This window comes from Haliotis asinina, chromosome 8, assembly GCF_037392515.1.
Source record: "Haliotis asinina isolate JCU_RB_2024 chromosome 8, JCU_Hal_asi_v2, whole genome shotgun sequence".
Lineage (NCBI taxonomy): Eukaryota > Metazoa > Mollusca > Gastropoda > Lepetellida > Haliotidae > Haliotis > Haliotis asinina.
In genome coordinates this window covers 30133431-30158725 of record NC_090287.1, presented here as the reverse complement: position 1 = coordinate 30158725, position 25295 = coordinate 30133431, and the positions used below count along the sequence as shown (strand labels likewise).

The following is a 25295-nucleotide window of genomic DNA, read 5'->3' as shown; positions in this document are numbered from 1 at the left end:
GCTTCAAAAACGGAGGTATATCACACTGTTGTATCGCATTCTGATCATGTAAAAATGAAAATGTAAAAGAAAAAGGGAAGGGGATATCATGCAATGTTACAAATGGAAAAAGTCGTCTCAGTTTTTGCTCCCTTCAGGTTTATCTGCACATATAAATGTGTTAGCCTGCATTTTCATGAAAAATAAACTTATTTAAGTAATTGTATTATGTGAATAATATGATAGAAAGTATCTTGTATATTTATGAACAGTAGGATTAGACTTTTCAAATGGTGTGTGATATGTGGTAGTAATAATGATTTGTGAGCTGATATTTCCTATGATAAAACACAGGCTTCATCTTTGATGTCAGAGTCTTTGTTAACTCAGTGTTATGGCAGTATATGCCTCTGGTTGACTGGTGTTGAAAGAGTTAATGAAAAGGTGTAAGGACTAGTTGTTTTGAAAGACTTTTGAAATTTCATTAAAAGCTAAATTTTTTTTTACTAGGTATATTGAGATAGGTTTTTAACCATTTTTCACAATTCTTGAACAGCAGCTTCATTTTTGGCTTGGTCATGGCTAACAGTGTCATCGAAAATGGCACAATTACTGTGTTGAGCTGAGCTCTTAGATGTTCTGTCATCTTCAACCATTGGTTTTGATCCCAGGCAGTCAGTGATTTTGTTTCTTGGTTGGTCAAAAGTGTATTAGTACTTGTGTATCCTCCAAGTCTCAGAGGGCCTGTAACCTGTATCCCCCGGGCTTTCGCAATAGATGTAAATGATGCAGTGTTTATTTTATATCAAGCTTTCATTTATGACTACCACAGCATATGCACACTTGTAGTCCATTACCCCTTATTATGTGACAATAGAATTGGTCGTTCAAATTATTGCAAAATTATTACAATATCCACCATTGTTTTAATTTCTGTGAGGATTGAGTTAAATGACAATTGGTTGATTACAGTGTGTATCCAGGATGATTCTTACCCTGACATTACAGGTCATTGCTTATTCTAGTAACCTTGGACTTCTCTGGTCCAGGCACTGTTATTTGCTGACTATTCTGATATAACTGGAATGTTCATGCAACAGACCTTCACTTGCTAGAGTGACTGACTCTGCTGTTTCACCGTCTTTTTCTTCCTTGCAGTATCTTGTTATGGACTACTACTGTGGTGGAGATCTGCTCACATTACTCAGCAAGTTTGAAGACCGCCTTCCAGAAGACATGTCCAAGTTCTATATTGCTGAAATGGTCCTTGCTATAGACTCCCTTCATAAACTTCATTATGTACATAGAGACATCAAACCCGACAATGTGCTTCTTGATAGAAGTGGTCATATAGTGCTAGCTGATTTTGGGTCATGTCTCAAGCTGATGGCTGATGGAACAGTGCAGTCCTCAGTAGCTGTCGGGACGCCAGACTACATCTCACCGGAAATCCTAAGAGTATGTCACATGTGTTTATCTTTTATTCAGAGGCCTTGAGCAGCATATTTGAGTCCATTTCCTAAATCTAGACCTTTAATATTTAGTATTATAGCCCATTAACTTCCAAAATCTAGGCATATACTATCAATAAGTTGTGAGCTTCTACAACTGGAAAAGTACAGTATACCAACAATTTTTGTGTACATTGAAACAGCCCTCATGACTTCTTTGTAGCAGTGCATTAGCTTTACAACAGGGCTTGTAAGGTGCTACTTTTTGTACTTTGTTGGTTTGTCTCCCTTTTGCACATAACTTGCAATATATGAGAAGGGGCCCATACTACTCCAGATTTCTGGTGACAAGCTTAAATTCAAGAACTATATCTGGTTCCAAATTGCATGACTGCCAAATATGACTTACTAGACCAGGTGGCAAACTGGGGATGGTTAAGCCAGAAATGTGTTATTCTTGCAAGGATTATCAGTTTCTAACTATCAACTGCTACTTAGAGATGAATTGAAACATTGTTTTACACCAAAAGTACAAGAGTCTTGTTAAGTGATGTGACCTACTTACTTTTCTTCCTTACAATTACACACTGACATTTATATTTACTTCCTGATTGATAGCTTGTTCTATGTGAAACAATTTATGAGCTGATTGTATGATAGCACAGGTATATCATCTTTGATTACCATAGACAGTCAAAGCGTTTATTATCATAGATTGTATATCTTTTAACAGATATCTCCATAGAAATGTCAACAGAGGTTTAAGAATACTTTGTGTTAGTCTGTTATTTTTGTAGCTATGTTTATGTGGACTATCAAAACAATATATATTAATTCACTCAGTTTTGAAACTGCAGGATTATCTTATGGTATGAGTTTTTGACAGTGTGTATTTGTTTCCAGGCTATGGAGGATGGCCATGGTAAATATGGCCCCGAGTGTGACTGGTGGTCTCTTGGTGTGTGTATGTATGAGATGTTGTATGGAGAGACACCATTCTATGCTGAATCCCTGGTGGAGACATACGGCAAGATTATGAACCATCAAGTAAGTACAGATTCATTCACAATAAACAACAAGGTTTGGGAACCAAACGCTGATCAGTGATTTAATTATTGGCAGTAAATATACTACACACATGAATGGGTCATTGTTCATGTTAAAATAGTTAATCATGCCATATTATCCAAAGTGATATTAATCAATGGGGTGTTCTTTACCTTCTTTGAGAGGTACAAATACTTCAGCTCAGTCACCTTGTTCATTGCATAGGGCCTCCAATTGTTCTGCCTTGTTATAATGCCATTCTAGATGTAATGCCATATTTTCTCCTGAACAAATTGTGGAATTATAACCAGGATGTACTGTACTTCTGTAGATGATAGTACTTTTGCAGTTAGAATACAGTTGATAAATGTTTATTCGGATGAATGATTGAGGTTAGTATTTCACCGCAGTCAGCAATATTCCAGCTATATGGTAGTGGTCTGTAAATAATCAAGTCTTGTCCAACCAGTGATCAACAGCATGAGCATTGATCTGAGTGTTGGCATGTGTCAACAAAGTCAGCGATCTTGACCATTTTGTCCCATTGGTTGCCTCTTATGACAAGCATAGTCGCGTTTTGTGGCAAGCATGGGTTGATGATGACCTATTTTACATTGTATCATCATGGGTCTGTGAGCGTGAACTATGAGAGACCAACTGTTAGTGCCACCAGTGCGATTATGTGTTTAAAATGTAAAAATCTATTTTGTTCCTTTCAGACAAGGTTTGAGTTCCCAACAGATGTAGATGATGTATCTCAAGAAGCCAAGGATCTAATAAGGCAGCTTATCTGCAGTGCAGACAAGAGGTTCGGCAAAGGCGGACTTGATGACTTCAGAAATCATAACTGGTTTAGTGGCATTGACTGGAACAACATTAGAGACAGTAAGTAGCTAGCTCTACCGTTTGGTTACATCCAGTGTTTGATGATCATTAGTGTTGGGAATTGGTTGAAATCTCACAATTGGAAATTGGTTCATTACCAATGTGCAATCATTGAAAATAAATAGGTTCGCATTCCTTGTCAATTTGTTGTTGTAGATTAGTATAAGTTGTTTCTCTGATTTTTTTGTTTTATTAAAAACTATGCAAATCTCATTTGTAACTTTCACATCTAATGTGAAATGATGCAACTTGCAACTTCTAAGAATTAAACGTGTTTCTGGCCATGGCAACTTCTGAGATATGTTCCATTGTCAAGTGTTTCAATCACTTAAGACACTAGTGACAAAATTTGTGTTTTTGATTGAGAATATGGGACCTCTTGTTTTTGTTTTTTTTGTGTCACTGCGACTAATCTTGGTTTATTTCAACAATTGGAACACCACTAATCAACCCCCGTCCCCACCGTGCAAAGCTTGTGAATTTGTCTTTGATATGTGGTAATTATTGTTGGTTTTCCAATACTGAGACCAGACTCTTTGTCATATTACACTGCTTGGCATTTGATGAGGATACTTAAACTATATGTGTTCAATATCCACCTACATGCTCTCTAACAGAAGTTTAGTAGTACTTATTCTGTTTCTAGTAATACTTTGTAGCAACCATTCTCATGTGTATGTCTAATAAAATCCATGGTCTGTTCACAGTGGAGGCCCCTTACAAGCCTGAAGTCTCGAGTCCAACTGACACTTCCAATTTTGATGTAGACGACACAGATTTTCGGCATACAGTAAGTTCACTGTACACACTACTCGAGGCTGTATGTATAGCATGGCTTGAAGTTGTTAGTTCCTTCTATGTTTATTGTGTTAAAACCAAAAAAATAAAAAAAGTAAACCTGTTATTTCTGATGGCTCCAATGTAAAGGACCAGTTAGGAAATAAACCTTAGTACATTAATGGATGCTCATACTGTTGGCCTGAAGTTTTACCACTTCAGCAGTTGAGAGAGGTTAGTCTACTGCCACATGCAGCAATATGAAACTAATTGGCACTGATCTGTAAATAATGCAGTCTGGACCAGACAATCCAGTAATCAACAGGATTAGTATCTATGCAGTGGGGATACAACATGTATCAACCAAGCTAGCGAGCCTGACCACCTGTTAGTTGCCCCTCACAACAGGCATAGGTTACTAAAGATTGATGCTAACACAGATCGTCTCAGGTCAGTCTCTTAAGTATGACGCTCCAAGTGTGAAGGACATTACATTGCTGAAAATTCAGAAGTTGAAGTGGATGCCAATAGTATGATGATGTTGGAAATTTATTACCAAACACAAAATACTTGTATTGTTGATATAATCCAGTTAGTGATGGTCATGTCACAGTTATGGATGCTTAAAGGTCACATGCAACCAAAAAATCAAACATAATTAAAACACATTTATCACTTATTCATGACATATAATATACATTGCTGCTTTTAAAAAAACAAATAAACACTATTGTAAGCATACAATCGCGGTTCAAAAGTGCAATATTTTGTACTTGGGCTTACTTCCCCCGAAACGAAGCCCTCGGGAAACTGAACCCAGTCATAGCGGGTGGATATGCATTCAAGCGTAACGACGGCTTCCGATTGGCTGTTTCATTTGCTGATATGCTGAGGGTTCATTTTGTGTACAGAAAGATGATCTGTTTGATGGGCATTTTAGAAGTATAGCCAGTCACAAGAAAGTAAGATTCTTTATGGATAACAACTTCTTTTTGTGTACTTGATGCGTCGTTTCAGTATGGATTCATATACTGTTGTCAAACAAAATCATACACACGAAAAGAAGTCGTTATCCATGAAGAATGTATATAGAGATGTTGGGTTTGGAAAATACATGTTCTCTAAATTTGCGCTCGATCCAATAAAAAATCATGTCAGTAGAGATAGTAAACTACTGCGTGGCTGGAATCTGTCATTCGTCCAAGTACAAAGCAGGACTTGAAACTGACAAGAGTTTGCACCAGTTTCCGCCAGATCCAGTCATCCGAAAAAATGAATGTAGTTTGTTTGTAACCCACAGACATAAAAACGTCATGTGTATCACACGTGCCTAATTACATAATGTGGCAGACACGGGACTCGGGTGCACGAGTCATAAATCAACTTATTTTCTTTATGTCGTATAGTCTGATAGGTGTTAAGTTCAAATTGCACGTGGTCAATGATTGAAGCTGTGTATTGCATGTTGTCTTTAGCAGACAGGCAGGCAGACATATAGGTGTCAATAAACCAGACATTGAGCTTTCTCTGTGACAGAGACTGCTTACCACAATCAACAAGTTGTTTTACGTAACGAGTAGATTAATTACTTGTTTGTGTACACATCCAAGATTAGACTACTGCTCACGACCTCAGATGCTGGGCATGCATACTGTTTCATGCAGCGCGAACCTATTCACTGCGCATGCGTCATGGACGCAGCGCAACACAGCAGTTGAAACCAGTTTTCCCCCCAGCGCTGGGGGGAATTTAGTGAAACGTTTGAACTCCGATTTCGCGGGCTTTTTTTTCATCGCGTTTTTTTTCAACTTTTATAGGTTGAATTGGCATTTTTTATGATTTGTTTCGGTAAGTGCATACCGAAAGGTACCAGAATCTGCAAAGTTGTGTTTTACGTTGCATGTGACCTTTAAATATTCACCATTGCCCGGATATTGGAGCTGAGAACAATCTTATTTCATTATTAACATTTACTGTTGTTATTGCAGTTGTACAATTGTAAGAGGGGAAGTGGGTTAGAAAAGTGGTGGAAGTGTTTGCTCGTCAAACAGAAGTCCTGGTTTCAATTCCTGACATTGGTACAATGAGTGTCCCTCACCATGATATTACTGGAATATTGGTTAAAGCAGTGTAGAACTCACTCATTGCAGTTTTATGCCAACCCCAGATATGTGGAGGCTGAGAAAAGATCACGCCAGTACTTGTATGCCTTTGTTTGCAGGACACAGTCCCACCAGCAACTTACACAGCATTTAAAGGACACCACCTGCCTTTCATTGGTTTCTCATTTACACGCAAGTCGTAAGTACATTTCTCTACATGCTGCTTTTACACTAATGTGTCTGCTCATGAATACCCAGTAAAGGAATTGTATCTATTAAGAGTCACATTGACATACTGTACCAAACATATGATGTTTAAAATTTCTGTTGAGATTTGAAAGTGTGATGGTTAAAAGAATTAAAAAGCTTCAAGGATTGTGTATTAATGTTGTTTCATTCTCTTCAGTAAACTGTCTGATGTAGCGTGTCTAATTGATCCCGAGGGAACGAATGGTGACAAAGTGGATGGTGCTTTAGTGGAAACATATGAGAGAAAGATCAGGAACCTAGAAAGAGAAAACAAAGACTTAATGATAAAAATTCATGGTGAGTCATTTGCGCACCCCAGAAAATAAAGTATCACAGCTATGACAGTGGAATGGTATTTGGGTAGCCTGCCAAGTGCCATTTACTACGGTTGATGCCCCACTTTGACGTTGATAAGACAAATGGGGACAGATTGTCACCAGCCATGGTAAGGCTGGAGTAATTTTTGAAAAGTTCTATGACCCCTTTCACTCCCTCTCCCACTTGCAGGATCTAAACAAAAGTTCCAGTAGAATAAGGACTGATAAATGTGTTGCAAATCTGAATTCTGATGCTTTTCAATTTTGAATTAACTGGTACTGATTATGATTTGTAGTGTTTTCCTAAAGAATTTTATGGAACTTTGTACATTAGAGCATAAATATATCATTCCACCACCACAGACTATATTTGTTTCATTCGCACAGAAACAACTGCAACAATAAATGAGTTGCGGACAACACAAGACATCAATGGTGTGGCAGCAGCAGCAGCTTCAGGGTCAGACGATGAAGTGCGGCAACTGAAGGAAGAGGTGGCAGTTTTACACAGGGTTGTTGCAGGTATGACACCATCATTCAGTATGTTTTGATAATAGGTCCTTAACCTATGGAGAGTAAAAGTGATTCCTAGCGCACTCTTTTGGTTGGTTAGGTAGCCTTGTGGTTAAAACATTCACCCATCCTAATGAAGACTCAGGTTTGATTCCCCATTTGGGTACAAAGTGTGAAGTGCATTTCTGGTGTCCTCCCTGATATTGCTGGAATATTGTTAAAAGCGGCGTAAAACTTAACTTGCACATTGCTAGTTGTAAGGAGTGGACAAACTGATCGAGAGGTTAGGGTCCTTCTCTAGGTTGAAGGCAGGTCAGTGTACCCTGAAGATGAGGATCATTGCAGTTTCAAATGTTGGATTTTATGTAAATGTGACAGTTGTCACAGATAGGCAATATTGCTAGTTGTCACTGGACCATAAGGAAACGAATCATACCATATATGATTATGCAGTTCTGAAAGGATTATGATTGCATATGTGCAAGTGAAATGCTGGTGAAAAGGTTGGATTTATGTGGAAAAACTTTTCCAGAATCACAAGGGGAGGTCAGCCTTTTGGAACAAGATCTGAAAAAAATGTTTGACTCAAAGCAAGAAGTTGAACGGAAATTAAAGTTACTGGATGAAGAGAAAGCTGCATTCGAAAAGGTTTGTACATGGACTGTTTCTGCAGACTGATGATACCTAGTAATAGTAGTTCATTCTGTGCCTTTTGCATAGATATTGAAGTCAGTATTTTCCAATGAAAGTAGATTTGATTGCTGCATGCAATTGATTGTTTCATGTTTGTCTTGTAAGGAATTGCAAGATTGGCGAGACAAGTACAAGACCCAAGGGAGAGAACTCAAGGACGCCTTGTCGAAACAGAAACTAGCCATGGAACAGTATACAAGTACCAATGATTCGTGAGTGATTTTTAATGATTTCAAATTTGTTCACAATTAAAAAAGTTATCCAAACATTTAAAATTGTGAATGTTTAAACTAAAGTTGTTTTCTGCTGCTTTTAAAGATCTGACTTATGCCATAGTCATTAAGTCGATGCAGGAAATGTTTTATGAATGCTGCTTTTGAGACCCTGTGTTGATAGAAATGATATCTTGTTAAGGATGATTACAGAGCTAAAACTAATGTTATGTCATGGGAAGCTAATAATGTTGGTCTGATGGGTTTTGTGAAAACTATACTTGGGTTTGAAAGTGGTATCTAAAATTTCTATATGACAAAATTAACACAAATCCCATTGTTGCCAATGGTTAAGTCATTTGAGGGGAGGTTAACTTGATCCGGATCATGTGGTGACTGTTCATGAATTTTATGATTTACTCATGTCTGTTGTGCTTTTGCCACAATTCATGACCATGTCATGCCTCCATGTGTCATGAAGGGAATTACCAAAATCTTTCACACAGAGACATTAGCTGTCTGAATGAGTTGTTAATAAACAATCCTAAATTGAAACCATAATGGGATTAATTATCCACAGATCGCTGCACACATAGACAGAACTAACCTGACTTGCCTGTTACTATTATATGGCATGAACGTGAAGCAGAATTGCTGAAGGTTGAGTAAACGAGAATGGGTTTATTTGTAAAAAAAACTCTTTCATGTGAACATTGTTATAGATTGTTGAAGGCTCAGTCAAAGGTGAAGGAGTTGACACGAGAGGCACGGAACAAGGAGGAAGAGACGGAAGATTACAAGTCAAAGCTGGATGGTATCCGATTGGAGAAAAGGAGGCTGGAGAAACTCATCAGTGAGGTATGGTGGTGTTTTTGTTTTTTAACGCTGCTTTCAGCATTGTTCCAAATTCTGATGGGGAATATTCAGGCATCAGCTTAGGAAACAATCAGTCTCATCAAGCTGAATGCATAGTTGTTTTGTGTGTGCTGTGAACAGTTCTTTAAACTCTTACACTTCGGTATATTTAGGCTCAGAACCAGATTGATGAGGCCAAGTCTGAAGCTGGCAAGGAAAAACGGTTACGAGAAAGAGCAGAGCAGTATGCTTCGGATTTAGAACAAGAGCTGGAAAACATCAAGCGTAGACAGATGGGTCGTTCAAGCAGTTCTACAAATCTAGAACTAACTCAGGAGATCACTAGGTAAGAGTTGTACTTTCTGTTTCTAACTATTCAGATTTGTAACAAATTCTACTCATGTCTTTTCTCTAAGATCTCAGGTTTTTAGGCTCTTTTAATGAAGAAAGAATTTCGTCTATAGTCTATTGTGTAAATAATTCACACTTAGATATTTGTACAAGTAAGTCAGCCAGTTTTTAGCAATCACACCTTGGCCAGCTTAATGCCTTCATGAAAATACCACAGAATTACCTCATAATTATCTTCTGTCTTTGTTTCAGGTTGAAAGCTGAAGTAGAAAGAAAGGATGTTGAAAGGGAAGAAGAACTAGCAAGAGTTTCCTCTAAATATTCTACGGAACTATGTGACATTAAGTACCATTTGAAGGAATCAGAAGCTAAGCGAAGTGAGCTCCAACATGAGATGACTAACCTGAAGTCAAAGGTATCTCAGCAGCTTGTGGATGATTTGAAGGAACAGCTCCAGAAGTCCAAGCAGCGGGCTGAGATGCATGAACAGAGGAGTAAGGCCTTCAGCAATGAGGTGGACAGACTCAAGGATGAGGTGCACTCGGTAAGGCTTGTTATTTGAAATGTTATTATTATATTATATTGACATTCTAATTGCTGTCTATTGATCCCACTATCAATGGAGGTAACTGACTGTAAGAGGAGAGAATCTGCCATTGTTCAATCATACCTATTTGTGTCTACATCTTCGATTTGATTAATCAGTACCTTTATCCCCACCCATTGTGATTAATTACAAGAGAGTATTTATGAAGGTGAATTCAGATGTTTTGTAAAGGAGGTTATGAATCTTTGTGTCAGACCACACACAAATGATCTACACTTATCCTTTCAGTATCAAAATCGTATTGACAACCACATACGGGAACGTTCTCAGCTGGAAGAGGAGATTCGGGATATCTATGACAAACGGGAGTCAGTAGCTCAGTGGGAGGCACAGATCTCAGAGATCATCAAGTGGTATGTACCTCACAATACCTGGATCATCACCACTTAGTTTGATGGGTTGCCGAGGCCTATGTACCTCATTGATTGACATTTAGTATTTATGATGCCTCAAATATCACTGACTGCTGCATACTAAAACAAATGAGATATCATTGCTTGTGGTGATGCAGAGGCAGTCTAAAGACAGAGCGCTGTCTGAGCTCATAACTGATTCATTGAATGATGTCTTTTCTTGGTGCTGCTGCTCGATTCATATAAGTAGTAATAGTTTAATAATCCTTTCCAACTATATTCTTTGCAAAATCACTAGATATTTACTTGAAAAAAATTGACCATAGCACTTTTTCTGTGAAAAACAAAATAGCTAGAAATATTTCTGTATGTGTGTAGGAAGAGATGATTAATGTAGATATCGGTTGTTGGGTAGAAAGGTGTGAAATGTGACTGTATTTTGTGCAGGGTGAGTGATGAGAAGGATGCTCGAGGCTATTTGCAAGCTCTGGCCACTAAGATGACAGAAGAACTGGAGAACCTGAAGGTGATGGGTGTGTCTGGTGATGACCCGGTAAGTTGTTTTCCTCGCTTCCGCTGTGGTGGGTTGACATGTCCAGGGATAATTCACCCAGTTTATGGTCCCACAGTATTCTCATTGCTCAATACTTTAATGAATGGGAGAAATAATTCAACAGGAATGTTTCTGAGTGTGGCATTAGGCAAAGAACTAACAAACAAAACACAGTCCAGTGTATGTCAGTCAGTAAGCATGGAAGTTTCCAGAGATCCTTGTCATTGCTAGAGATTGAATGGGGCCTCAATTCTGCTGGTGTTGTGGGATTCCAATACCTTTATGTTGAACACTGCATTGAGAATATTAACAACATTCTGTGTTATCCAGTCCCGAGGCCAGCGATGGAGGAACCGAAGGTCTCAACGTCTGGACAAGATGGAGCTTCTTAACCTCCAGTCTAGCCTCCAGAGTGAGATCCAAGCCAAGACCATGATCAGTGAACAGCTCACTCGCATCAAGGAAGAGAATGTGTCCAATGAGAAGTAAGCTTTGTTCTCACTCCAGCACTTAAGATATATTTTTTTTTATCCCTGGAGTATGTATTCCTGAAATAAGCTGAAGGTAAGTATAGAGGTGGAATTGTGTGTTTGTTGGATTACAGCATTGCTGTGTCTCAAATTAATTCTATATTACTTGGCCTGCCAACACACAACCCCCACCACAACCCATCCCCAGGGTATTATTGCTTTCCTGCGTTGTGATATGTCATTTTATTGATTTGAAATGTCACTGATTTTGCTCTTGACTTTCAAACAAAGATACATTGATTTGCAGTAGTTTAAAAAATTTTGACTATTCATTCGCTAGAGCTTGTAGTTAATGAACTTACACTTTCAAGGTTTTGATAAAAGAAACCCAAATCAAAGTAATATCTTATGTGTTCTACTATTCTTAGAATGGGGTGTCAGCATGTCATAATGTCAGCAAGCACATATTTCCTCTTCATTTAACTCTTATCTGCTCTACATTACTGAAAAGTAAATAGCTGGTACTTTAGTTGGTAAGTGAAACTAAAAAGGAAAGCTAAAGTTGCACATTTTTCCATTGCCAGTAAGATCCATGAGAAGGACAGCGTGATTGCTGAGCTGAAGCGGGAGAATGAAGAGCTCAGGGAGCAAATACAGAGACAACAAGAGAGCCAACCTAAAGAATGTGAGTACACCTTATAGGAGCCATGTAGATGCTCAGCATATGGGTGGGGACACGGATCCGTGGAGTTGGAAGAATTATGGGTTAGAATAGGACATTAGTGATCTAGGCCCTTGTCCAAGGTTGGACAGTGGATGAGGTAGTCAGGCTTGGATCATTGTGTTCCATTGTACCCTGAAAATTGGAGATTGTTCATAATATCAATCATTTGTTACTCCTCTGTTTTCAATGATTAATGTCATATCCTAGGTACAAATATTTTGACATTGACCTCTGGTCTAGGCTGGATTATTTACAGTTCAGGACATTGTCATATTCTTGGAATACTAAGTGTTAAATAGGAAACGAACAGGCCTTCATGGAGGTAAACAGACCATCTCAGATAGCCTGACAGGCTGTTGACTTATTTGGAGTTGTTTCCAGGCCACCTGATAGTGTGTTAGTGACAAAAGTCTTGTATGCAGTCTTAATCCAGAACAACATAGTATTTTTGACATGAGATGTAAATCCTAATGTAATCGTATCCTTTGTGATTCTCTGCCCTGAAACACAATGAAGGTGATTCTGTCTTTTAACATTCAGTCAATTAAAGATAGGCTTAATTGTCATTTCTGAAGTGGTAACTTGTGTGTTGCATTTCTTTACAGGGGATGATAGTAGAGAACCGGGATTATTTAAGTATTTCAACGACCGTTTCACATTCAACATGGATGTAAGTACACAACTTCAGGGATATACTGAAAGAATACTTTACATTATTTGGTTGTTCGGAATCTGTAATACAGTTCATTTGAGCAAGTTGAAGGATATTGTTTTAATGGCAAACTATGTGTTACACTTCCATTAGTTTCTATTGGTTTCTAATATGTTTGGTACAAATAACAGATTTTAGACATCATTAAAGAGTACAAACTGCATTATGTTTGGATCGTTGTTTGGAAACAGGAAGCCATTTTGAGCACAGATAATTAACCTGACCTTTTGTTGATTGCAGCAGATTTCAATAGACAGTGAACAAGGTGATGACAGTGAGGACACAGCATCACGGACAGACTCGCGGACAGATTCCCGGTCAGACCTGCAGGCAGGAGACACCCCGGAGTCATCCCTCACTCGTGATGCTGTGCCGTTCTCACAACCGTACGAGCCAGTGTTTCAGAAGCCCTACTCCAACAACACCAGCCCCGCCCAGGGCAAGCCCCTGCCTCACCCTAAAGCTCATAAGTTTATTGTCAAGTCTTTCAGTACCCCTTACAAGTGCAATCATTGCACCTCCTTGTTGGTTGGCCTGCAACGCCAGGGCATTACATGCGAGGGTAAGTTTCCTTTCAGGTACATTTATAGTACTACCATAGAAAGACAGCACTGATAAATCTTGATCTATTCCAAGAACAAAAACATTACTGGAAGTGATTTATTATATCTTTTTAGGGAGACAGCAGTCTCTACCTAATTTCATGAAGATCTGAGGACATGTGAGGAATTAGTGACAGGTGCTTGTTCAGCAAATCAGTGATGAGGCTTCTAAATTGTAGGTGCATGTGAGACACTCATCCATATCAACATATCTCATTCAGTGTCTTTTGAAAATAAGCATCAACAAACTTTACGAAAAGTTTGATATGAATTCCAGGGCATTCATCATCTTGGTATTCACCTTGTTATTGTGAGCATCGTAACATTGTTATCCAAACAGGAGTATAACTGAAGCAGTGCTTGGGCCACCCTTGAGTGTGCATTTGTTCAAATTAAAATTTCCAAACCAAAAGAAATTGCCTATTCAATATTTATCAATTCAGAAAATGTGTGCATCCTATATGTTGATTGTGCTGTCAAAGGCAGATCAGCATTCACCTGATAAGTCCTTTTACAGTGCTTTTCTTAGATCTTAACACAGTGATAAATTCATTTTAAATTAATAGGTCTGATTATAATGCGGTTGGTGAATCAAAATCATTGTATTTGTTATCTCCTCCATCATGTAATGCATGGAGATATAGTTGCCGCCTGGTCTGTCCGTCTTTAATCGTTTTGTTTCTGGAGTATTACTCCAAAACCGTTGAATATCTTTCAACAAGACTTGGTACATATATCAAACAGGACTTATTATTTGCTATTTACAGGCTTTTGTTATTTTTATATTTTATTGGTTTCCATTGACACAATGTGGTCTTAGCCTCAAAGAAATGAATGATATTTGTTTCCGAAGCACAACTCGAAAGACGTTCAGTATCTTTCTTCAAGACTTGGTAGATATATCAAACAGAAGTTAAGTGGTGCCTTTTGCTATTTGCAGATTATTGGCATTTTTGTTTTTTGGGGATCCATGGAAACAGTTCAGACTTAATCTCAAAAAGGAAGGATTGGTGTTTCCAGAGCACAACTCAAAAACCATTCAGCATCTTTCTTCGAGACTTAGGAAATATATCAAACATAAGCTTAAGTGGTTACCTTTGCTATTTGCAGATATTTTGCATTTTTAGTTGTCTTGGTTTCCATGGAAATTCGTCCTTAGTCTCCAATTGGAAGGGTGGGCTTCATTTCCAGAGCACCACTCGAAAACCTTTCAATATCATCTAGCAAAACTTGTCAGATGTGATACCTTTTGCTATTTGCAGATTTTTCTCATTTACATTATTCATGGTTTCCATGTATTTGGACTAAAAAATAAAATTAAAAAAAATCAAGTTGGACTTGAAAGTAACTGTCAGTTGATTTGTTGTTTGAAATATGTGGGGGCACGGGGGGATTTGCCATCTTTTGCTGACTTTCATTTCTGTATGCCTGTGTTTTTGTGTTCCAGTGTGTGGCTATTCATGCCACGTCCACTGTATGAAGAAAGCACCAGATGTGTGTCCTGTTCCCTCAGACCTCATGAGTAAGTCTTGATGCAAACAATTCCTTAATCTTTAGTGATATTTTTATTTTTCAAAAAAATGTAACTCTGCAACTAATATGCTGCAGTAGGCACTTAAAGTAATTTCATGAAATTGTTTTCCTCCCACTTTTAAATAGTTGAAGTTCGATATTGATTGAGAGAATCAATTTCAACATTACCTTTGCAGCGAAACGTCCCGCAGGAGTTAACGTTGAGAGAGGTCTAGGCACAGCTTTTGAAGGTTTCGTAAGAGTAAGTTCCATGTTTTTCTTTTATTCTCATTGCAAAGTGAGTTGAAATGTAACATCAGATTAGCATTGTTTCTGCTATATGGAGACAAGACTTGCAGCATAGTGAAAGCTTGCTCAGGTGACATGTGGCACTCTTCTTCCACATTGTTATTGCCACAAGCTGACTCAAGTATACAAGGTTAAATTTAAGTCGCTAGTTTACATCTTGGATTAGATTAAGATAGGAAACAGAGATGTGCAAAGCATTTACAAATAGGAATTAGTTCTTGTCTAGCTTGTTTGGTATTGTGTTTGAATGCATCATCTATAACAAATGTGATCGTTTCCTGCAGGTACCCCGTCTTGGTGGGATTAAGAAAGGGTGGCAACGTCAGTACATGGTGGTCTGTGATTTCAAGTTGTTCTTCTATGACATGCTCTCTGACAAGAACATCCCAAATGAGGTGGTCCAGGAAGTGCTAGACATGAGGTAGGCATAACACCCCATTTGCATTCTCAGAATCCAGCAAACTGTGGGTCCTGAGATTGTGTTAGTGGACCATGTGTGTCATGTACCATGTACGTTTGAGCACCATTCTTCCTTCCCATGAAGGTCCAGGGTCTGCAGCAACCCATGCTTTCCATAAAAGATGACTATTTTTGTTGTAAGAGGTGACTTAAAGGAGGGGGGTGTCATGCCCGTTGACTTGGTGACACATCAGTGGCTCCTAATTGCACAGGTTGATGCTCATGTTGTTGATCACTGTATTGTCTGGTCCAGACTCGATTATTTACAGACCGGTGCCAAATAGCTGGAATACTGTGGAGTGTGGTGTAAAACCGAACTCATTTACTCGAAATCTCAAGGCGCGTTATATTTGGTTACAGGGTTCTGGCCATTTTAATGCCTTTCTTGCCTTAGTACATGGTATCTCCAGTGAGGACAGAATACAAATGCCTTGATGGAGAAAACATTTTGTTACAGAATCTTGGCCCTTGTCATGCATGTTTCTACTTTGTGCATGTTATCCCCAATGGGGGGGGGGGGGGGGAGGGGGGGGCAGATTTTCTCAGTAACCGTTGTAGATAGGGAAACCAAATGTAGTGTGGGTTTTAAAGAATGTGGTGGTGGAGTTAAAAAACAAACCAAATACTAAGAGAAAGCTGTGCAGGGGAATATTGATGACCATGTCCTCTTGCTCTGTCATTGGTTTAATTTGCCTGACACTGATGATAGTGATTTTTATTGTCTTGTTATTTTCCTTGTTGTTTATCGTAACAGAATTATTTCTTGCTGCTAACAGTCATTGTGTTGTTTCTTAATGCTGATGGTACATCTTTTCAGAGATGAGAGGTTCTCAGCATCATCTGTGAGTCCCAGTGATGTCATTCATGCCAACAAAAAGGATATACCACAAATATTTAGGGTGAGATTTTAATACAATGTGTCATTAACTTTCCTTAACTTCAATATTGAGATATGAATTTTATCAACGAAGAAAAGTCATGGTGCTTGGGTGAATTAAAAGGAAAAATGATTAACAAGATTAATGAACCAAGACTGAAGAATGACAGTTATGTAGCAGTGTAGAGTTGATAATCGCCTGCAAACTATGAATTTTATCATGCTATCATTCTAAGTGTTTTCTATTTTGAAAATCAGTTTGGAAAATTGGTTAATATGGAAAAACGTCGTCTTTTGATGATCATTATGTAATATCCACAAAACTTCTTGAAAGGAGAGGGGATGTCATTACTGCTTGACTGTGATTTATCTTGGAATGGCATCTTGTACTTTCACATTTTTAAGATGAAGCTTTGTTTTTGCAGGTAACAACAACAGAGTTGAACTCACCGTTTTCAGAGCACATAGTGTTACTATTGGCAGAGGATGAACGTGAAAAGGAGAGGTGGCTCACTGTCATTACACAACTACATGGCATTCTCAAAAACAACGATAAACTGCCCAGAACAGCGGTGAGAAACAGGCCTCATAGGATCATATTCTCTTCCTTAACTACTCTCAACGTAAACAGGATACACGATTCATGGTGTCGAACTACTTCTGTGAATAAGAACACCCTTAACAGTTAACTGTTTGTATTCAAAACCATCAATATAAGGCTAGTTGGTTAACATAGAGTAAAGTCATCCGTGAATCACACATGGGACAAAATTGGCTGTCCGTAACTAGGATCAGGTTTCATTGTCCCCCTGCCACAGCACAAAAAGGGGGATTATGTATTCAGCAACGTCCATTCGTACCTACATCAGTGTTTATGTCCTGATTCTTGTTAATGCGGTATGAACCTACTCTCTTCAAATTTGGTGACAGCCTGCATGAGGGATGACACAGACACCAATTGATTTTGGTGACTTTGACCTTATCTTTAAGGTCACCACGACACTATAACCACTTTCCAAACTCTTGTTAATATCCCATGAACTGTTGTACCCAATGTCTTTAAATCTGGTGACAGCCTGCATTGGGAGATTACACAAACACCAGTTGATTTGGGTGAGGTCCAAGGTCACTAGGACACTTTGACAACTTTTCAGACGTGTGTAAACGTGATATCTCATAAAACATTGCATCCAATATCTTCAGTTATGTCAACAGCCTACATTGGGTGATTATGCAGTCATTTCAGACTGTATTCAGTAATAGTGAAAAACTAAACTGTCGTAAATATGTTATAAATATTTCATTTTCTTTAGCTGCAAGGGACATTGCCATATTAGTCGCAAACACTTGTTTGTTTTAATTCCAGATTTCGTGTATTTTGATCATTGATGTGTCTGCAATAAACATAAGGGTTTTTCTTAAGATAGTTATTGTCAACAGCTATCATCAGCTACTGTTCTGATTTATCAGTAGTGTGAAGTATGCACAATACTGATGGTTTTATGTACTTCTTTCAGGTTTATCAAGCACAAGAAGTATGTGATAATTCCTTGTCCCTTGTAAAAAACACAATGTCTTCAACCATCTTGGGTGAGTTGATCGAAATCTTTGATTGAACTGGAATGGAGAGGGGGAGTTGGGAGGTTGGGGGATGGATGATGCTGGTATACTAGGTGTACAAGGCTTAAAAAACCCTCACTGAAGTATTATTACTAACATTGTCATTTTTATAGGAATGGGTGAGAATTCATGGTTCTCCCCTGTTGTAATTGAGATGGATGTTTACAAGGAGTGAGTGAGTGAGTGAGATAGAGTGAGATAGAGTGAGTTTAGTTATACGCCACACTCAGTAGTATTCAAGTTATGTGGCAGCAGTCTGGACCAGACAGTCCAGTGATAACAACATGAGCGTCGATCCATGCAATTGGCAACTGATGAAGTGTCAACCAAGTCAGCGAACCTGACCACCTGATCCCATTTGTCTCCTCATATGACAAGCATAGTCACATTTAATGCAAACATGGGTTGCTGAAGGCTTATTTTACCCTGGACCATTGCGGGTGTTCACATTGACACGAGTACTGACATAGACATTCAGATAAAGGCCAAGTTTGAACATACTTTTAGAGTGTAAAATCTGCTTCACTGGCTGCCCATGTAAAATCTCCCAACAGTATCTTTAAGTACTGACAGTCTTTGAGTAATTTCTTGAACAATTACTTTGTTTCTATGCAAATTTTGATTAAATGTATGTAACTTAATACAACACTCTTGTTTCCACTTTCTGATCTTCATGCTTATCTTCCACCAGATTCCTCCCGGATAGTCCTTGGAACAGAAGAGGGATTGTATATTTTAGATCTGAAAAGAGACCGTAAGTACAGATAAGACTGAATTGAGACTTGGCAGTGTATACTGCTGACAAATATTGCACCGACAATTCCAGTGGCATAAAAAAATAAAGAAAAAGCAATATCCTCCATAATTTTTGCATAAGTGTCTATTTGCACCTTTTCACGAACCTAATCATGTATATTTGTATGTTGCACAAATGCTGTATGACTGTATCAAAAGAAAGTGTCAGCATTGCTATGGTTTTGATGTACATTGAAGTTCAAAGTTAATTGTCAGTTTGGGAGGTAAGGCTGCTCCTGCAAAGATAACAACCCTTACGCTCTGGCCATAATCATTACTGTTTTGCCATTAGATCATGCCATTGCACCTAATCTGTGAAAATTACGCTTTTATACTCGTTATGCGAAAGTCAGTAAAGTGGATTCGTAACACACTGGTGTAGGGTTTCAGAAATGGCCGTAGACTGATAGAGCATCATGCTCATTCCAGTTAACTTGGAAGGAATTACAGTATTTTGTGTCACATGATCAACAATATTCGATGTATAGAGCTTCATAATGATTGTTGACATGTATTTCTGTCCAGAATCTTCCTTTTGTGAAAATGTGCACCATGTCAAAGTGACTGACAGACAAGTATTACACTTTTTAGGGCCTAATTACACTTTGTGATCTTCAGTATTATACATAAGCCCAAAATAGGGTTGGCATTTCTGTTGCATGTTTGATATCTTCCACAAACTAAGGCATAACCTGATTCACTGAATGTATATTTCCCTAAGTCCATATTTTGTTCATCAGATTTGACACGAGTGGGTGATCGAGGTGACAAGAAAATTTTCCAATTGGAGATTGTACCTCAAGAACATTCTGTCATCTATATTGGTGGTAAGTATGCATCCAAGTTTTACTACCTTTATTCAGATAACAGAGGGGTTTTCCTTCCAGTAGAGAGAGACTGAGATGCCATGATAAAAGGTCAAAAGTGGTTAACAGGCTCTTTCACATTGTTTGTCTGTTTCATTAATCTTACCGAAATTGTGGTAAGATTCTGTTTAGATGCTGTGTTGGCTTTAGGTGTGATTTCTAACCAATCCAAACTGCACTGTTGGAAATATTCAGATCAAATTTCCTACTGAAAGGAACACTCTAGCAAGGCTTTTGAAGAGCAGTATAAATTTTGTGAGGACTATTTGCTAAGTGTGATGTTTTTATTTCATGTTCATGAGACGATTTGTAACTTCATGTCATTTGATGTTTTCAGGCCGACAGAAGAATATAAAGATCCTCCACGTGTCAGCTCTGGAGGGCAAAGACTGTGATTCTGTTAAAATTGTCGAAACAAAGGGCTGCCAAACATTTTGTACAGGACTTATTCGGCAGGGTACAGTGACCTGCTTGTGTGTAGCTATTAAGCGAACTATTCAGGTGTATGAAGTGAACAAAACACGGGTGAGATACAGGAAGCTAAAAGACATTCAAGTGCCAGGCCATGTGGAGTTTGTAGATATGATGAGTGAGAGACTGTGTGTGGGCTACCCATCAACATTTGCAATATATACTGTTCAAGGAGATGGAGCACCCATGAGTAAGTAGTTGTACTGTAGTGACTTACATGTTTTACAAGTTATTTATAACATTTCACTTTAAGTTTTTGTATCAAGTGACATTCATGTCTTCAATCGTTCATACAGACAGACAGATATGAGATGTTATACAAGCTGGTACTTTGTTTACTTGTACATGGTAACATGCTTATCACAGTGCAAGGGTTGTGGCATGGTTGTTCATTGTGCACAATTTACACTGGTCCTGTGGTCCCTGGCAAGTGAAAATACATCAGGACCACTAAATGATAAGGTCCTGGTGGCAAGTGAATTTTGTATTGAAAGTTAGTAAGTTGATGAATGTTATTTTGGACCAGTGAAGTGGTCACTGGACCTTCTGTTTAGTAGGAAAATTTTGAACATTGCTTTCTCTGGGGTTGCATTTGGGGGTAAATTATAACATAGGGGGAGGAGTATAATGCATCTTAAAACGGATTGCACATGGATGTATGTTACAAGACACAGCCAGGTGCACATCATACAGTGGTTGCAGCTGGATGTACGTATCAACACATGGGGTGGAGTATGATGTATTATCATACAGGGGTTGCAGCTGGATGTATGTAACAACACACAGAGTAGAGAATGATGCTTATCATACAGGGGTTGCAGCTGGATGTATGTAACAACACGTGGGGTGGAGTATAATTCATATCATACAGGGATTACAGTTGGATGTATGTAGCAACACATGGGGTGGAGTATTATACATATCATACAGGGGTTACTGTTGTATGTATGTATGAACACATTGGGTGGAGTATTATACACATACAGGGGTTACTGTTGTATGTATGTAGCAACACATGGGGTGGAGTATGATACATATCATACAGGGGTTACTGTTGTATGTATGTATGTATGTATGTATGTATGTATGTATGAACACATGGGGTGGAGTATTATACATATCATACAGGGGTTACTGTTGTATGTATGTAGCAACACATGGGGTGGAGTAATATACATATCATACAGGGGTTACTGTTGTATGTATGTATGTATGTATGTATGAACACATGGGGTGGAGTATTATACATATCATACAGGGGTTACTGTTGTATGTATGTAGCAACACATGGGGTGGAGTATTATACATATACAGGGGTTGCTGTTGTATGTATGTAGCAACACATGGGGTGGAGTATAATACATATCATACAGGGGTTACTGTTGTATGTATGTAGCAACACATGAGGTGGAGTATTATACATATCATACAGGGGTTACTGTTGTATGTATGTATGAACACATGGGGTGGAGTATGATACATATCATTCAGGGTTACTGTTGTATGTATGTAGCAACACATGGGGTGGAGTATTATACATATCATACAGGGGTTACTGTTGTATGTATGTAGCAACACATGGGGTGGAGTATTATACATATCATACAGGGGTTACTGTTGTATGTATGTATGAACACATGGGGTGGAGTATTATACATATCATACAGGGGTTACTGTTGTATGTATGTGGCAACACATGGGGTGGAGTATTATACATATCATACAGGGGTTACTGTTGTATGTATGTATGAACACATGGGGTGGAGTATTATACACATCATACAGGGGTTACTGTTGTATGTATGTAGCAACACATGGGGTGGAGTATTATACACATCATACAGGGGTTACTGTTGTATGTATGTAGCAACACATGGGGTGGAATATTATACATATCATACAGGGGTTACTGTTGTATGGATGTAGCAACACATGGGGTGGAGTATTATACACATCATACAGGGGTTACTGTTGTATGTATGTGGCAACACATGGGGTGGAGTATTATACATATCATACAGGGGTTACTGTTGTATGGATGTAGCAACACATGGGGTGGAGCATGATACATATCATACAGGGGTTACTGTTGTATGTATGTGGCAACGCATGGGGTGGAGTATTATACATATCAAACAGGGGTTACTGTTGTATGTATGTGGCAACACATGGGGTGGATATAGTCGACGCCTCGTCCATTCCCCATCCGTCCGTCAGTAATCAGTTTGTTTCTGGAGCATAACTCAAAAACTGTTCAATATTTTTAGCCCAAACTTGATAGATATAGTAACCTCAGCCTATGGTTGTGCCTTGTCCTATTTACAGATTTTTGGCATTTATATCATTTTTTTTTTCCATGGAACATTTTGGTGTTATTGTAATGGTGGGGTGGGCTTCGTTTCCGGAGCAGAACTCAAAAAGCATTAAATATTTTTCTGCAAAACTTCTTGGATATATCAGTCAGAACCTGAAGTGGTGCCTTTTCCTATTTACAGGTTTTTGTGATTTCAAATTTTCTTGGTTTCTATGGAAACGTTTCGGACTTAGTCTCAAAATGGAGGGATGGGCTTCATTTCCCGAGCAGAACTCAAAACCCATTCAATATTTTTCTGCAATACCTCAGTAGTAGTAGTCTCAACCTATAGTGGTGCCTTTTGGTATTTTCAGGTTTTTGTGATTTACTATTTTCTCAGTTTGCATGGAAATGTTTCGGACTTTGTCTCAAAATGGAGGCATGGGCTTCGTTTCCAGACCACAAGTCAAAAACCATTCAATATTTTTCTGCAAAACGTGGTAGATATATCAGTCAGAACCTGAAGTGGTGCCTTTTGCTATGTACAGGACTTTGTGATTTATTATTTTTTCGGTTTCCATGGAAACGTCTCAGACCCCAAAGTGGTGCCTTTTGGTTTTTTAAGGTCTTTGTGATGTATTATTTTCCATGGAAACGTTTCGGACTTAGTCTCAAAATGGAGGGATGGACTTTCATATCATTTCATATCTTTCAGCAGATCTTGGCAGATATATGAGACAGATCTTGAAATTGTGACTTTGCTGGTTACAGATATATGGCATTTATAATTTTCATGAATTCCATGGAAACAATTCAAACTTAGTCTTAAAAAACAATGAGTAACTTGCAGATTATTTGTCCTTTCAAACATGTGGAGGCTAGGGAGAATATGTCATCTTCTGATGACTCTTGTTCTTATGTGACAACATGCAGGATGGAGTATGATGCCTATCATACAGGGGTTGCAGTTGTATGTACGTAACTGCTATTTACAGGTTTTTGCGATTTATTATTTTCTTGGTTTCCATAGAAACGTTTCGGATTTAGTCTCAAAATAGAGGGATGGAGCAGAACTCAAAAACTTCTTAATATGTTTCAGCAAAACTTGGTAGATATGTATGGCAGACCCTAAAGTGGTGCTTTATTCGTAGGTTTTTGCGATTTATCATTTTCTGGGTTTCCATGGAAACGATTCTGATGAAATCTCAAAATGGAGGCATGGGCTTAGTTTTTAGAGTATAACTCGAAAACTATTTAATATCTTTCAGCAAAACTTGGCAGATATTTGAGGCAGACCACAAAGTGGTGCATTTTGCTATTTACAAAGTTTTGGCATTTTTATTTTTCCCTGTTTCCATGGAATCAGTCTCAAAATTGAGGGATGGGCTTCTTTTCCAGATCACAACTCAAAAAGGATTTCATATCTTTCAACAAATCTTGGCAGATACATGAGACAGATCTTGAAGCAGTGCCTTTTGCTGTTTACAGATATATGGCATTTATAGTTTTCATGAATTCCTTGGAAATAATTCAAACTTGGTATAAAGGAACATTAAGTAACTGTCAGATGATTTGTCCTTTCAAATATGTGGCGGCCGGGGGGACATGTCATCTTCTGATGACTCTTGTTAGAAAATAGAAATATGCTTATGAATTTAGAATGTTTGAGAGAATTGTAGTAAAAAGCCATTTAAATATGTTCATTTTATTAATTATTATCTGGTTAAGTATGGCCGTAAATTCCATATTTTAAGGGTAACTCTTAAGATTTTCATAGGGAAGACTGAAGTTTAAGACATTCAAGGTCAAAGTTTGTGTTGAAAATGTTTGTGTGTTTGAAAATACTCGGAGCAAGATATCAAAAGAGTTTGCTGATGTTTTTGTTGACATTTAACGTCATCATTTTAAGTTTGTGTTGATAATTTGCAGCTGGGGATTTTGTGACCTTCGTGACAATGCTTGTTTGATCAGGGTTAGTATCTCTGGATAACTGTCTCAAAAAGAGAATAGATGAAGGACGTATTGTTTTTGGGTATATGTTAAGTGATACATGCTAATATGGATTATTTCCTTCAAACAGCTCTAGTAAACACTGAAGACCACAGTTTGGAGTTTCTGGTGCGCAACCCAGTCAAGTCATTAATGGCCATTGAGCTCCCCTCAAAGGAATACCTTCTTGTCTTCAACAGTAAGTATTAGTAGCTGACATTCCTATTTATCAGTCATCTTGCATCAGCTTTATTTGTAGGACAGGAATTAAAGGATGTTTGCTATGTATCTAAATATTTTTAAAAGCCAAAATGAATCATTTGATTAGAAAAATAAAGGATATGTTGACACTTAAGAGTGTATGACCCTTGTGTTGTGTTTGCAGTTCTAGGAGTGTACGTGGACAGCACAGGTGCTAGGAGTCGAGCTCAGGAACTTTTGTGGCCTGCCCAGCCTGATGCCGTCAGTAAGTAGTGCACAGCCCATATGCGACATGTATCTTCACACTGCAGTACATTGAATTCAGGGATATACTATCCTTTTCATTCGTCCCAATACCCAGAGGTTTCTCTGGCTTAGATGTCGTGAATTTTTCAGCATGATGGACATTCAAATGGTCATTTCATCACATTTTTCATTCCAAGTGAAAAAA

At 38.3% G+C, this 25295-nt stretch overlaps 1 protein-coding gene across 3 annotated transcripts in view; it reads left to right on the top strand.

Moving 5' to 3' along the window:
• The window catches only part of LOC137295077 (serine/threonine-protein kinase MRCK alpha-like), a 60257-nt gene that overhangs the window by 19702 nt on the left and 15260 nt on the right, over positions 1-25295 (top strand). For all 3 annotated transcript variants that reach the window (XM_067826358.1, XM_067826356.1, XM_067826357.1), the window contains exons 5-33: positions 1138-1437; positions 2334-2477; positions 3197-3362; positions 4070-4152; positions 6361-6440; positions 6648-6787; positions 7195-7329; positions 7853-7968; positions 8119-8225; positions 8948-9083; positions 9254-9426; positions 9684-9975; positions 10267-10391; positions 10839-10944; positions 11275-11429; positions 11999-12099; positions 12744-12808; positions 13091-13412; positions 14900-14974; positions 15162-15226; positions 15558-15694; positions 16550-16631; positions 17035-17181; positions 18127-18199; positions 18921-18983; positions 19765-19851; positions 20228-20551; positions 24735-24842; positions 25029-25109. In XM_067826358.1, coding sequence (XP_067682459.1) covers positions 1138-1437; positions 2334-2477; positions 3197-3362; positions 4070-4152; positions 6361-6440; positions 6648-6787; positions 7195-7329; positions 7853-7968; positions 8119-8225; positions 8948-9083; positions 9254-9426; positions 9684-9975; positions 10267-10391; positions 10839-10944; positions 11275-11429; positions 11999-12099; positions 12744-12808; positions 13091-13412; positions 14900-14974; positions 15162-15226; positions 15558-15694; positions 16550-16631; positions 17035-17181; positions 18127-18199; positions 18921-18983; positions 19765-19851; positions 20228-20551; positions 24735-24842; positions 25029-25109 — 3988 coding nt within the window. The remainder of the gene's footprint in view (positions 1-1137; positions 1438-2333; positions 2478-3196; positions 3363-4069; positions 4153-6360; positions 6441-6647; positions 6788-7194; positions 7330-7852; positions 7969-8118; positions 8226-8947; positions 9084-9253; positions 9427-9683; positions 9976-10266; positions 10392-10838; positions 10945-11274; positions 11430-11998; positions 12100-12743; positions 12809-13090; positions 13413-14899; positions 14975-15161; positions 15227-15557; positions 15695-16549; positions 16632-17034; positions 17182-18126; positions 18200-18920; positions 18984-19764; positions 19852-20227; positions 20552-24734; positions 24843-25028; positions 25110-25295) is intronic.